The sequence below is a fragment of the Rhincodon typus genome, chromosome 5 (assembly GCF_021869965.1).
Source record: "Rhincodon typus isolate 14 chromosome 5, sRhiTyp1.1, whole genome shotgun sequence".
Classification (NCBI taxonomy): Eukaryota; Metazoa; Chordata; class Chondrichthyes; order Orectolobiformes; family Rhincodontidae; genus Rhincodon; species Rhincodon typus.
Genome location: NC_063336.1, coordinates 61,287,599 through 61,302,567, shown reverse-complemented (window position 1 = coordinate 61,302,567; position 14,969 = coordinate 61,287,599). Strand labels below are relative to the sequence as shown.

The following is a 14,969-nucleotide window of genomic DNA, read 5'->3' as shown; positions in this document are numbered from 1 at the left end:
GAAGAAGGGTCTCAACCCGAAACGTCAGCTTTCCTGCTCCTCTGATGCTGCTTGGCCTGCTGTGTTCATCCAGCTCTACACCTTGTTATAACAGATGAGTGTTGGGTGTAGTACTTGGTAAGGATATTCCAGAGGATTTTTCATGAATATATTATTTGACTTGTCAGTAGTAGTTAATATTTTTCTAATCATTAATGATTGTGTTGCAACTTGTGATACCTGATTTCTTTCTCTTTCTAGTCTGCATTAAAGCGACGAGGAAGTAAAGACTTACAAAAATCTGAAAAGAAATCCCAACAGATCACTCATGAGGTATTGCGATTATGTTTCAACATTGAACAATTTTGCACTTAACAGTAATTTAATTTTGTATAGTACAAACAATCCCTATTGATAATAGAAAACTTTTATTTGTAAAATTAAATAATTTCACTTTGTACCAATTTATTGACTGTGATTTAAATGAGAATATGTGAAATGAGCACTAGCAATACGAAGAATAATCTTTACTACTTGACTGGTAGCATGAAATCAAATTTTTGATAAGCTTTTGAAGTCTAGTGCTGGTTACAGATAGCAGTCTTAATCAATATTTAAACATGCATTTTTTCAAGATTAATTGTTCACATTTAGGCTTTAAAATCTTATGGAGTTTAATTTCTGATTGAGCAGGAACAGGGCAGTAGCACTCAAAAAATCATAGTTTAGATCGTATTGCCTCATCCTATTCTCAGTGTGCCCAATAGTATTTCCAGCCTGCCTTGGATGTGGTCATCCAGAGTGCCTATCTGTTTCACCTCATTTAGTCAGGTCTGCAGGAGCTCCCGTGATCTTTCGGTATTCAGAAACTTAATACATTTTCCCAGAGCATATGGGTAGAATATTTGCTGAGTAAAATGTACCCATTGGGACTAGCTTAGAGTAGCCTATCCATCACTGCTTAAAGAGATCACAGTGGACTACTCAGAAAATTGACCTGGTTGAGTTTTAAAGATTTTTGTTGGTTCAGAAAGAGCATGCGTCACTGGCCGACCAGACAGCCAGGAGCTCTTTCAGTCCCAGCAGCACCAATGGGAATGATGGCCACTTCTGAGACTCGAAGTAGCTCAGGCCTCACATACGATCAACAATTGAATGACACAGTCACTGTTCACCATATATCTGAAGTCCTTTGAAATAATTTAAAGTTATAATTATACAGGCAATTCCCAAGTTGTGAATGGGTTCTGTTCTTTAATATGTTTGTAAGTCAATTTGTATGCATGTTGGAATTCAGTACAGGATAATATAAAATATTCATTCATAAGTACAAGGATATGTTTGCATGTCGGATCTTTAATATTAATACATTTGTGTATGGAATCTCATTTGTAAGTCAGATGTTTATAACTTGGGAACTGTGTCTGATTGGTGAAAAGAGGTAGGTAGGTAGGCAGGCAGGTGGGGAAGGTGGTGCGCATGTCATTTTGTCATTTGACCAACAGTGGAGAAGGTAGAAGATGGCCCTCCTGCCCTGATGTCACTTAACCATTTGCTTGCCCACTGCCACCAGCATATGACTGGCACTGGATAGGCTATTCACCAGATGGGGAGACTGACTTTTGAATCCTGGTAGCCTTCTTGCCGACTTGTGATGGAGCATGATTTCCTCCTGATTGAGCACTCTCTGGCCCATAGTGGGATACTCTGGCTACAGCAGTTGTCCACCCTACCTAACCCACCCTCAACATACTCTCCTATCCTTACCAAATTCATACCGAGCTTTTCTGGGGCCTTCCTGACTGATTCCAATAACCTCAGACTCCACTCACGTTGTTATGCGAATAGTGTCTATAGTCGTGTCCTCTCAGCTAGATGCAGTCCCATGAGTGGCCGTTTCAGCTGATGGTGCTGCTGGGACTAAAGAGCTGCTGCCTGTCTGTTTAGCCAATGGCTCTTACAGGCATGATCTTTCTTCTTTAAGGGAATAGAAGCTCCAACAGTGGCCGATAAGTGATGGGTTGGCTGAAAATGCAGTCAGAATGCTCACAAATAACTGATGTGATGCTCCCTCCAAACCTGTCTCAACCTGTCTGGCTGCACCATCCATACCCATACCAGTCATCCAGTGTGTTGAAACTCCCATCTGGTTCCATTCTTATCTCTCTAACCATAGCCAGAGAATCACTTGCAGTGACTCCTCTTCCTGTTTCAGCACCAATACTTCCAGAGTGTCCCAATGGTGTATCCTTGGCTTTGTCTTGTTTTTCAGCTACGTGGTGTCCCTGAAGCTGGCTTTCTGTTAGCACTGAACACTCAGACTGAGCTCTAATTTCTGGGACTTGTTATTGAAAACTTCTCAGCATCCTGTCAGGTCCACACTCCTTTCCCTCCAGGAACTTCATTTTGTTCTTAGAAGCTAAGAAGTTGAACGCTGAAATACGCTTTTGCCAATTCTCTGCTACTGCTTTTATTTGTGGACTTCTCACACATTTCTCTTCGGACGATTTTTCTCCTCTTGCATTGACTGTCACAGTGTTTAGTTTCAGTCTTGCTCTCTCTGATCTGACTGCTTCTCATTAACTACTTGACTTGTTTGCTACTTGCATTGCTCCTTTTTCCCTTCACAGTGAAGGCAATAAACAGGGGGCATACGTTTAACATAATTGACAGTAGGATTAATGGGGAATTGAGGAGAAATTGTTTAATCTAAAGGATGCGAGAGATGTGGAACTCATTGTCTGAAAGGGTTATGGAGGCAAAAACTCTCGGTATTTAAAAGGTACTCAAATATGCCGTGCCCTGCAAACTTTTAGACCTAGACTTGGACGATAGGATTTGGCTGGATAGCTGTTTCTCAGATGCACAGACCAAAAGGCTTCCAGTGCTTTAAATTTATATGATTCAATGATTGAAGCCAAAACTTAAAACTTAAAAATTCTTTTAGGTGGAATTTCAAATTTCACTAAGTATTCAGATTATTACATATCAACAAGATGGCACAGATTATTATTGTGGATGGCCAGCTTAAAATGTATTAGTTATTTTTCTTATCAAATTTTAATAAGGATATGTATTAATTTGGTCATAACTAATTGATGACCTAAATGGACTGCTCCTGTTCCTATGTCTCATTAAATGCATCATTTATACACATCCAGATGTGACCTGGGTGCACCTTTTTATAGTGTCCTTTAACTGTCCTTGTTTGATGAGCATAGTTTCCACTGACTGTAACATACTTTTACATGTAAAAACCATTGTTCTACCAAAAAGAAGTGCTGTAAGAAGATGCCCCCATCCCAAAATTTTGGGCAAGTATCATTTTCATCTAATGATGGGTCATCGACATGAAGTTTTAATCATTTCTGTCGTGACAGATGTTACCATATTTGCTATGTATTTTCGACATGTGCTGCTTTCATTTTAGATTTCCAACATCCATGATATTTTGGTTTTCCACAGTTTTTAATATATTCACTCACCCACTCAGGGTTCAGTCTTGAAGACAGATTTTCTGTGCTGTTGATTGTAATTTTTGGGTCACTGCATGCTGTAGAGATTTGACTATAGAACATACATATTATTTTTCTCTACAGAAGGATCCCTGACTTGAAGTCAACCTGTTGGATAGATTTGGGTTCTATTTGGACATAGGGAACTCCAGAATAGACTTGTATTATCAGTAAGGAGTCTGCGGCCGTTAGTAGGGATGGGCAGGTCGTTGTGAGTCTGATCTCCTTTAGGAGTGGGGTTTATTCAATGGATTCAGTTCTCCTTTTGAGAATGAGGTGGGTGTGGTGGGGCTGCGTTGGACAGTTTGGGGTTTCTTTGTATCAGGATGGGTTGTGCCGTAATGAAAGGGAAGCCGGTTAGTTTGGTGATCTGGGAGGAAGCATTGCTGTTTCACCTGGCCCACAGGAAATGATGTAAAGGCACTTAGTCTCTCTCTCTCTGTGGAGTATCTCTTGAGCTGCTGTATTTCCTGACACCTGGACAATCTGGTTGACCATGTTTAAACCTAGAAAACATATTAAATGTGAGGTTGTCATTCTTATTAAAATAATTAGGGGAGAAAATGTCACAGCAATATTGACAGTCAACTGGTAAACCAGGTAATGTTCTGGGCAGCCGGGTTCAAATATAACAGTAGATGGTACAGTTTGAAATTAAAAACAATTTCAAGTCAAAAATCTAATGATGACCATGAATCCAATGGCAGTTGTCACAAAAAACTCAACTGGTTCACCAGTGGGAATGAAAACTGCCGTTCTTCTGGCCTTCCTTCGATCCTAGACCCACAGCTTGAGTCTTGGTTGAGCAAGCCATTTGATTGTATTAACTGCTTAAAAAGTCTCAAAAAAGCAGACATCTCAACTGGTTTCGACTAAGGCATTGGAAATGACATTGAAAGACTCAGCCCTCTCAATCCTGCAAAGTCTTCCTTACTGGGGTACCAAAATTGACAGAGCTGTCTCACAGACTAATCACGCAATAGCCTGACAAAGTCATACTCGTGAAATCACACAATTCGGAAAAGGTTTCAGACATAACCATCACCAGCAGGACAGATCAAAGCACAGTGGTATATATTTGGGAAGGAGTAGCCCTGTGAGTTCTTAAAATTGGTTCTGGGCTCCATGAGTGTCTTGGCACCAGATCTACTGATGAAATGGAAACCTACTGATGATTATTATATTCCATGCTCCCTTGGCTGACGACTCTTACATGTTGAGCACCATAATGGTGTAGAATTTGCTCTAGGTGGGTGACTTCATTGTCCATCAACAATCACAGCTCAGTAGCAGCACAACTGACTATTCCTTCAGCGTAGCTGGGTCAAAATTCTAGAACTCCCTTCCAAGTGGAATTTTGGGTCTACTTACAACAAGTAATTGACAAAGGCAGCTCACAGCAACATGTCAATAGAAACATGGTGTGGGCAACAAATACTGTGGCTATGAACGCCCACATCCCTTGAATTAATTTTCTTTAAAAATGACCAACCATGTCCCCAGAAGTGGGTTGGTTATCCAATGTCAGTCTCATCTTTGTTAAACATGGCAATGTGGGTTGGATTCGGGTGAACTATTCAAATGTTAAAATCTTCATCTGACCCCAACACATCAATCTTGTCATTAAAATTCTCCCTGGTTGTTCCTTTTTATGCATTTATTGGAAAGTGAGACATTCGGACAACATTACCATGCAATGTAAGCAGTAATTTAAGTTAAATATAGTCTGAAGTGACTTAAAAGTGTACAATGTACTTCTTTATTTCAGAGTTGTATCTTGGTTTTGAAACCGACTTAAGAAAATTGCAACTTAAACCATAAGATGTAGGAGCAGAAGTAGGCCATTCAGTCCATTATATCTGCTCCATCATTCAGTGAGATCATGGCTGATCTGTTCTCTCTACTCCACTTTCCTGCCTTTTTCCTAAAAACTTGATTCCTTAACTGATTAAAAATCTGTCTGTTTCACACTTAAATATCCTAACGGGCCAGCCTCAGCAGTCCTCTGCAGAAAGGAATTCAACAGATTGACTCCCCTCCGAGAGAACAAATCTTTCTTCATTCCCAGCTTAAATGTGTGACCCCGATCCTAAGATTATGCCCTCTGGTTCTAGACTCTCTCACGTGAGGAAACAAACTTTGTGCCACTCTTTAAAGTCCTCTAAAAATCTTGCATGTTTCAATGAAACCACTTTTCAGCCTTCTAAAATCCAGTGAGTAGATTCGGTCTACTCAGCCTTTCCTCAGAGTCCTTTCGTACCCGGTATCAGCGTAGTGAACCTTCTTGGACTGTCTCTAATGCCATTATATCTTACTTTAAATAAGGGACCCAAAATTGTTTGCAATATGCCAGCTATGGCCTGACTAATGCCTGGTATAGGCTTAGTAAAACCTCTCTACCTTTATGTTCCATTTCCTTTGAAATAAAGGCCAACTTTCCATTTGCCATCCTTATTACACTGAACTTAGATGCTAGCTGTAGTGATTGGGACCAGGTTGATCTTATTGACTAAGAGATCCTTGATTGGAATTGTTAACCTGGGCCAATCAGGGGGCCCTGTTTGACCAATATAAACAGGGGATTGTGTCCGTACCCGGGTATCCCTGGAGAAGGAGCACGTAGTGTGCACTAGCCCTCTCGATGCCTTTTGGGAGAGATGGGCCCTGCGGGTTGTGGAGTGCTTTATTTCCCCCACGAACTCTATTTTGGTTTGATCTCTACCCTCCCCCTCATTTTTTTCCACAGAGGCATTGCCCTGAGGGGCTCTGCTTGATACTGATGCTTTTGTCACATGGGCGCTTTTCCTGGTAGTGGTATATTAATAGAGTTATTTGCATAACTGGTGTTATATAACTAAGAAAAAAAAACAGGGGATTTAGAATCTCCTTAGTTTAGGGGACTGACTCCAAGCTGGCTGGCCACAGGTAGTGTACTGTGCACAAGTAAATAAAGGGTGACTTAGTGATGGGATACCAGCCTCTGTGCAGTTACTTGACTAGCTTTTTGTGATTCAAGGATGAGGACTCTCGAATCACTCTGTTCTGTAGATATCTATAGTCTTTCTCCATTTAAATAATATTCATCTCCTCTGTTCTTCCTACCCAAAACCCTTCCCACATCATATTCCATCTGCCAAGTTTTTGCCTACTCACATAACATGTCTACAACCATCTGCAGACTCTTTGTGCCATCCTCACCACTTACCTTCCCTCCTATTTTAATGTGACCTGCAAACTTGACTATAGTACATTCACTTTCCTCATCCAAGTGATTCACATATATTGTAAATAATTGCGACTGCAAAACTGATCCCTGTGGCACTCTACTAGTTACAAGTTGCCATCCTGAAGATGGCTCACTATCCTGACTCTCTGTTGTCCATTAGTTATCTAATCCTCTGTCTTGCTAGTATGCTACCTTCTAAGAGCATGGGCTCTCGTGTTATTAAGTAGCTACTGGTTCCAAGAAATTTTGAACTATTCCTTTGAACTGACTGCCAGTAATTAGCTGTCCTTTCGAGATGAACTTATTCCAATAAGTGGCAACGTTGGCATCTGAGAACAATCAGCGATAGCTGCTTGTCTTTCAATCTGTTCAATTTAACCTGTTAAGTATTGTAAAGAAAATCTATCTGTAGAAATAGTTTGGCTTTAAAGAAATTAACTTCCAATTTTGATATTATACAAATTGTCATCAGATTACTGTAAATACAGTAAGCCCTAAAAATCTGAGTATGACTTGCACTCAACCAAATGAGTGAGCTGGAATCATGGGACACCCTTCCTCCCAAATCTGAATCTGGATCAGCTGATTAATGAAATAGTCTTTAACAAATTAATGCTGTCAATACATTTTGGTGTACTTCAAGCAATTGAGACAGATTTTAGTTTGAAAAGAGCACCTCTATGATCCATTAGTTTCATATGCAATTTCCCTGTCACCCCTAAGTTTTCTCCTGGTTGAGTAATGCCAATTTTCATTCTTATTTCAAATTGCTCCACGGGCTTGCCCCATTGTTTCTGTGTAATCTCCTCCACCTCGGCAATGCTCTATGATGTCTATGCTCTAATTCTGATGTCTTGAGTGCACAGTGGCTCGGTGGTTAGCACTGCTGCCTTACAACACCAGAGATCCAGGTTTAATTCCACCCTCAGGTGACTGTGTGGAGTTTGCACATTCGCCCCATGTCTGCGTGGGTTTCCTCTGGGTGCTCCAGTTTCCTCCCACAGTCTAAAGATGTGCAGGCTAGGTGGATTGGTCATGCTAAATTGCCCATAGCTTTCAGGGATGTGTATATTAGGTGGGTTATAGGGGGATGGGTCTGGGTGCGATGCTCTGAGGGTTGGTGCGAACTTGTTGGGCCAAAGGGCCTGTTTCCACACTGTAGGGATTCTATGATTAGGGGCTGTGCCTTTAACTCTAAACCCTGGCATTCCCACCTTAAACCACCCTTCCCATGTCCACTGCACCAGTTCTCTTTTCTCCCTTAAGATATTTCTCTAAAAACCCATCTCTTTGAACAAGCTTCTGGCATTTCATGTAGCTTTGGCACCATATAAAGCTCAGAGTTAAATTTTGATTTATAACATTGTTCTAAAGAACTTGGCATGTTTGATCATGTTAATAGGGCTATACAAATATAAGTTGTTTTTTGTTTTAAACTGCTCACAGTCTACTGTCTGAGATTATTTATTCAAATGAAATCTTCCGAAGCATGAAAATAAACCATTGTACCAATTCACTGATTCTCAGCTTTGTAAAATCAGCTTTGCTTGTTTGTCATGCTCCATTGATATCTGTTACTTCAGATTGTATACATGAGGATTTTTTTTTTGTTAATTATGCCCCAAGGAGGACAACGATGACATAAAATGCCAGCTACAGTTTGTCAAAGAAGAAGCAATTTTAATGCGTAAGAAAATGGCAAAAATTGACAAAGAAAAGGATAGACTTGAATGTGAGCTGCAAAAGTACAGATCCTTTTATGGGGATCTGGACAGTCCTTTGCCAAAAGGTGAAGCAGGAGGGCCTCCTACAACCAGAGAAGCTGAACTAAAACTTCGTCTCCGACTGGTGGAAGAAGAAGCCAATATCCTAGGGAGAAAGATTGTTGAACTTGAGGTTGAAAACAGAGGATTGAAGGCAGAGTTAGATGATATAAGGGGCCACTATGAAAAAGAAGGAGCAAGTGGTGAAGATTATATTGGTGTTGGTGCTTCATCTTTTCGGGATCAAAGTGAAGCTGTGTCAGAACTAAGACAGAACCTGCAGCTTGTTGAAGATGAAGCTGAATTGCTGAGACGAAATCTGGCTGACTTGGAAGACCAAAATAAACGACTTTCCGCTGAAGTCAGTAAATACAAGTATAAAACAGGAAACATGCAGGATGCTTCCCGGAATAGTGATAATTCCAAAGTTACAGAAGTCCTTCAAGAAGAACTAAAGGCAGCCAGGATGCAAATTAATGAACTCAGTGGCAAAGTCATGCAACTACAGTATGAAAATCGTGTTCTGATGTCCAATATGCAGCGCTATGACCTGGCTTCCCATTTGGGCATCCGTGGCAGCCCCCGAGATAGTGATGCAGAAAGTGACGCAGGAAAAAAAGAAAGTGATGATGATTCTCGGCCTCCTCATAGGAAAAGAGAAGGTCCCATTGGTGGAGAAAGTGACTCAGAAGAAGTTCGCAATATCAGGTGCCTACAGACTCCGCCAAGGTCTTTATTTTCTACAGATGGCAGATTGCTTCAAAAAAGCCTCAAGGACAGACAACAGATGTCAGATATACGGCTGGAGGCAGAGCGACTGAGTAGAACTATAGATCGATTGATTACAGACACAAGCACAATTATAACTGAAGCAAGAATTTATGTAGCAAATGGTGACCTATTTGGCAGATTGGAGGAAGAAGATGACAGCAGCAGGATCAGAGAACACGAACTTCTCTACAGAATCAATGCTCAGATGAAAGCATTTAGGAAGGAGCTGCAGACCTTCATAGACAGACTAGAGGTTCCAAAAACAACAGATGAAAAAAATACAGAGGAACCTTTGTCTGTCAGTCAGGTGAGCAAGTTCAATGTCAATGCTAAATATAGTTAAGTGTTGTCAACTCCATTCTATGATTTACATTTCTGTATCATATGTCTTATACTGTAGGTGGGTACATTATTGATTATTATATTGTAAATAACAGCACATTTAGCACAAAGGGGCAGTTCACTAGATTTTGATAGCATTTAAGAGAGCAGATGATTGAAGTACATAAAAATATTCAGGTAGATTCCCAGGTAATACATAATGTAATATCTCATGGATTTAGTTCAATGTTATCTTTCAGTTCCAAGAAACTGGATAAGACCAGTAGTATGCGTTGCAAGATTTATTTGTCATGACATATAAAGTTCAGCAACAGTCATTAATTTTGTGTATTGAAGGTTGATTAATGTTTTATCTGCAATAACATATTTGTAAAATGGTACTGTGACATTTGTATAGCTGTATATTTACTGAAAAATCATATTGCTACTGTTGATACATGTATGACTGTTACTTAATAGTAATTCTTGCTTTTTGTATTTGCCTGCCCAGATGTTTCAACCTATTATTTTGCTTATACTCATGCTTGTATTATTTTCATCATTGTCCTACGCTACCATATTCAAATTGGTTTTTCTTTTCACACTTTTCTTTGTTCTGTAGAATCTCCATCTACTTGAGTATACCACCTTTTTAGTTTGTTTATTTATTTTAATATCTCATCAAGAATTCTGCAAACACAAAATAACACACATAGCGTTCGAGACATTACGGGATTACCATATGCAAAGCTTTGTAAAATACTGGAGACTACCAATTTTCAAGATGAACTTTTATATGAAGCCATTGGGTGAGTGATCTGAATTGTTTCTTTTTTGTTAAATTTGATGTTAGGTAATAATATGAGCCGTTATAACAGTTGCTGTACTTTAATTGTATGTATGTTCCCTATAAATTTAACAAATTCTTATCACAAAGGTAAGGATAGAAGATGGAAAGAAGTGCTATTTATTTCACTGTGGCATCACAGTAACAATAACAACTTTTTTTTCCATTGAGTCTGCCTTCTTATGCTGGTAGTCCCTGGTTAGAAAGTTAAACTTATGGCTTCTGATAGCCCATTCAGAATAAAGAATCTGAAATGGGATTAGGATTCAGGAAAAAGGCAAATGCATTTTTGGCTGGGGCAAACTTCATATAGAGGACACTTTTCAACAGAAGTCAGAAGGCCCTGAGACAGGTAGACATTATTTTTCTTTGAAGCGCTTTGAAAGTTAACTCTCCTTTCCTGCTTCTGGGCTGAGACGGAAGAAACTATGGTATATGTCAGACCTATACAGATTATATCAATGTGGAGAATTAAGTCTTGTGGCTTGTTCCATGAGGCCATTGATCTCTTGTTAATTTTGGTCTCAGTCAAAATTTGAAGAATTACATATTGTTGAATTCTTAAATGAATCAGACAATAAGGAGTCATGTCACAAATTCAGCTATTGGCCATTTCTCTTGAGGTCCAAAACATTTCTTCTTATGCCAGGATGAAGAGACTCAAGACTACAGGGATGTTGTATTTTGATGTAAGCTTCTGTGCAATGAAGAGCTATTTTTAATCTATTGTCTTTTACGACCAAAACCAAGAAATTGCTATGCACAATATTAATTGGAGATCAGTAGATTGCTCTGTCCAACATTTTAAGATATTTTCTAATCAATCTGTTCAAGAATGTTATAACACACCTCTGGAGCAGGCGAAACTCCAGTCTGGATCTCCTGATCCACAGCTACTACTGTGCCACCAGAGTCCCTGTGCCGCATTTTAATAGAATATTTAACTACTTAAAACATTCAGTGCACATTGCTAAATAAGTGAATGGAGATATGCCACATGGTCTAACTAAGATCCACTTAATAACATCACCAATAAATTCTAAATTCAAAATATGCACTGACATATTAAACATTTCAAAATAAAAATCAAGAAATAAATGGATTACAGGTATTTTACTAATAATGGATTAGCAATGCACATACGATTTAACATAATACCATTCATATTCCAATTTTCTGAGTGTATCACCTGATTAAGTAATAATACAGCAGGAATGGTAGCATTGTGCTGACGTCAGTGTACTAGTAATTCAGAGGCCTGATCTACTGTTACAGAGACATGGAGACCTCAACAACTACAGAATTCAAATTCAGTTAACCAAATCAATTTCTGTAATGGTTACCATGAAACAATCAAATTGCCCTGATTTTCTAATGTGTTTGACAGAAGGAAATTTTTTATCTTTACATGGACTGGTCTCTGTGTAAAAAATTAGAGGGCCCCGCTTTAAAAATTACAGGTCACCCTTTCAGGACAGAGATAAGGAGTTTCTTTTTGTCTCAGAGGACTGTGTGACAATTTTAAAATTCATTTCTGTGACATGGGTGTGGCAGCTGGGCCAGCATTTATTGCTTATCCTTAGTTGCCATTGAGAAGGCAGTAGTGAGCTGCCTTTTTGAACCGCTGCAGTCCACATGCTGTAGGTGGACAACAATGCATTTAGGGAAGGAATTCCAGGATTTTGACCCAGCGACGGTGAAGGCACGGTGATATATTTCCAAGTCAGGATTATGAGTGGCTTGGAAGGGAACTTGCAAATTTTCTGATCTGTCTAAATTTAAGTGGTCATGAGTTTGGAAGATGCCATCTGAGCAGCTTTGGTGAATTTTTGCACTGCATCTTAGACGGTACACACTGCTGCTATTGAGTGTCAGTGGTGGCGGAAGTGAATGTTCGTGGATGTGGTAACAATCAAGTGGGTCACTTAGTCCTGGATGGTGTTGAGATTCTTGAGTGTTGATGGAACAGCACCCGTCCAGGCAAGTGGACAGTATTCCACCACACTACTGACTTGTGCCTGGTAGGTGATGGACAGGCTTTGGGGAATCAAGAGGTAAGTTACTCATTGCACAATTCCTAGCCTCTGACCTGCACTTATAGCCATCGTATTTATGTGGCTACTCCAGTTCAGGTTCTGATTAATAGTAATCCCCAGGATGTTGAGAGTGGGGGATTCAGGATTCAAAAGCCATTGAATTTCACAGATTCAGTTGCAGATGGAATTTAACCCAGAAATCTGTAGAAGAAGTAACAAGACAGGGAAATAGTCAATGAATGGCAGGACCCTAGGAAACTCAGAGGAAAGAGGGATCTTGGGGTGCTTGTCCACAGATCCTTGCAAGGAACACAACAGGATAATTAAGAAACATATAGGACACTGCCTTTAGCAGTTGTGACACAGATTATAAGAGCCACAAACTCTGGGAAGCTAGGGAAGTGATTGCTGGGCCCCTTGCTGAGATATTTGCACCATCAATAGCCACAGGTGATGTGCTGGAAGACTGGAGGTTGGCTAACATTGTGCCACTGTTTAAGAAAGGTGGTAAGGAAAAGCTAGGGAACTGTAGGCCCGTGAGTCTGCCATTGGTGGTGGGCGAGTTGTTGGAGGGAATCCTGAGGGATAGGATCTACATGTATTTAGAAAGGCAAGGACTGATCAAGGATAGTCAACATGGCTTTGTGCATTGAAAATCGTGTTTCACTAGCTTGATTGAGTTTTTTGAACATGGAACGAAGAGGATTGATGAAGGCAAAGCGATGGACATGATCTATATGGACTTCAGTAAGGTGGTAAACTGGTTAGTAAGGTTAGGTCACATAGAATACAGGGAGAACTACCCATTTGGATACAGAACTGGTTCAAAGGTGGGAGACAGAGAGTGGTGGTGGAGGGTTGCTTTTCAGACTGGAGGCCTATGACCAGCAGTGTACCACAAGGATCAGTGCTTTTTGTCATTTATATAAATGATTTGGATGTGAACATAGAAGGTATGGTTAGTAAGATTGCAGATGACACCAAAATTGGTGGTATAGTGGACAGCGAAGAAGGTTACCTCAGAGTTCAATGGGACCTTGATCAGATGGGCCAATGGGCCGAGGAGGGGCAGATGGAATTTAATTTAGATAAATGTGAGGGGCTGTATTTTGGGAAGGCAAATCAGGGCAGGACCTATACACTTAATGGTAAGGTCCTGGGGAGTGTTGCTGAACAAAGAGACCTTGGAGTGCAGGTTCATAGTTTCTTGAAAGTGGAGTCGCAGGTAGATAGGATAGTGAAGAAGGCATTTGGTATGCTTGCCTCTATTGGTCAGTGCATTGAGTGTCAGCTTTGAGTGTCATGTTGTGGCTGTACAGGACATTGGTTAGGCCACTCTTGAAATACTGCATTCAGCTCTGGTTTCCCTGCTACAGGAAGGATGTTGTGAAACTTGCAAGGGTTCAGAAAAGATTTACAAGGATGTTGCCAGGGTTGGAGGGTTTGAGCTACAGGAAGAGGCTGAATAGGCTGGGGCTATTTTCCCTGGAGCGCCAGAGGCTGAGGGGTGACATTTATAGAGGTTTATAAAATCATGAGGGCCATGGATAGGGTAAATAGAAACGATGAACAAAAACAAAGTTGCTGGAAAAGCTCAGCCAGTCTGGCAGCATCTGTGGAGGAGAAAACAGAGCTAACGTTTCGAGTCCGGTGACCCTTCCTCAGAAGGGTCTGAGGTTCTGAGGAAAGGTCACCGGACCTGAAACGTTAACTCTGTTTTCTCCTCCACAGGTGCTGCCAGACCTGCTGAGCTTTTCCAGCAACTTTTGTTTTTGTTCCTGATTTACAGCATCTGCTGTTCTTTTGGTTTTTAAATAGAAACAATCGTTTTTCAGGGTAGGGGAGTCCAAAACTAGAGGGCATAGGTTGAAGGTAAGAGAGGAAAGATGTAATAGGGAACGAAGTGGCAACTTTTTCATGCAGAGCGTGGTGTGTGTATGGAATGAGCTGCCAGAGGAAGTGGTTGAAACTGGTACACTTACAACATATAAAAGGCATCTAGATGTGTATATGAATCGGAAGGGTTTAGAGGGATATGGGCCAAATGCTGGCAAATGGGACCAGATTAATTTAGGATATCTGGTCAACATGGACGAGTTGGACTGAAGGGTCTGTTTCTATGCTGTACAGCTCTATGACCGTATGATCAGGGAGGTTTTGTCGGAACTGTACAAAACCTTGATTAGGCCACAGCTGGAGTAAAGGTAAGGTTGCCAAGTCCCATAGGACTGCTGTCTCATTAGAGAGAAAACTGCTGGTGATTTGACCTGAGGGCCACCACACCTCAGGTGAAGGGTAAGGCTGAGAAAGAGAGTGCTTCATGGTAACCTCAGCTGGTGCAGGAATTGAACCCATGCCATTAGCGTCACTCTGCATGGCAAACAAGCCATTCAGCCAACTGAGCTGACCAACCCTAGCCACAGTACTGTCTACAGTTCTGGTTATCCCGCTATAGGAATGATGCTTTGGAGGGGGTGCAGACGAGATTCACTTGAGTGTTGTCTGCTCTGG

At 40.6% G+C, this 14,969-nt stretch overlaps 1 protein-coding gene across 1 annotated transcript in view; it reads left to right on the top strand.

Annotated features, from left to right (window-relative positions):
* The window catches only part of soga3a (SOGA family member 3a), a 104,493-nt gene that overhangs the window by 23,673 nt on the left and 65,851 nt on the right, over positions 1 to 14,969 (top strand). Inside the window, exons 4-6 of the mRNA XM_048597040.1 lie at positions 241 to 312; positions 8,350 to 9,561; positions 10,198 to 10,329. Of these exons, the coding sequence (XP_048452997.1) occupies positions 241 to 312; positions 8,350 to 9,561; positions 10,198 to 10,329 (1,416 nt within the window). The remainder of the gene's footprint in view (positions 1 to 240; positions 313 to 8,349; positions 9,562 to 10,197; positions 10,330 to 14,969) is intronic.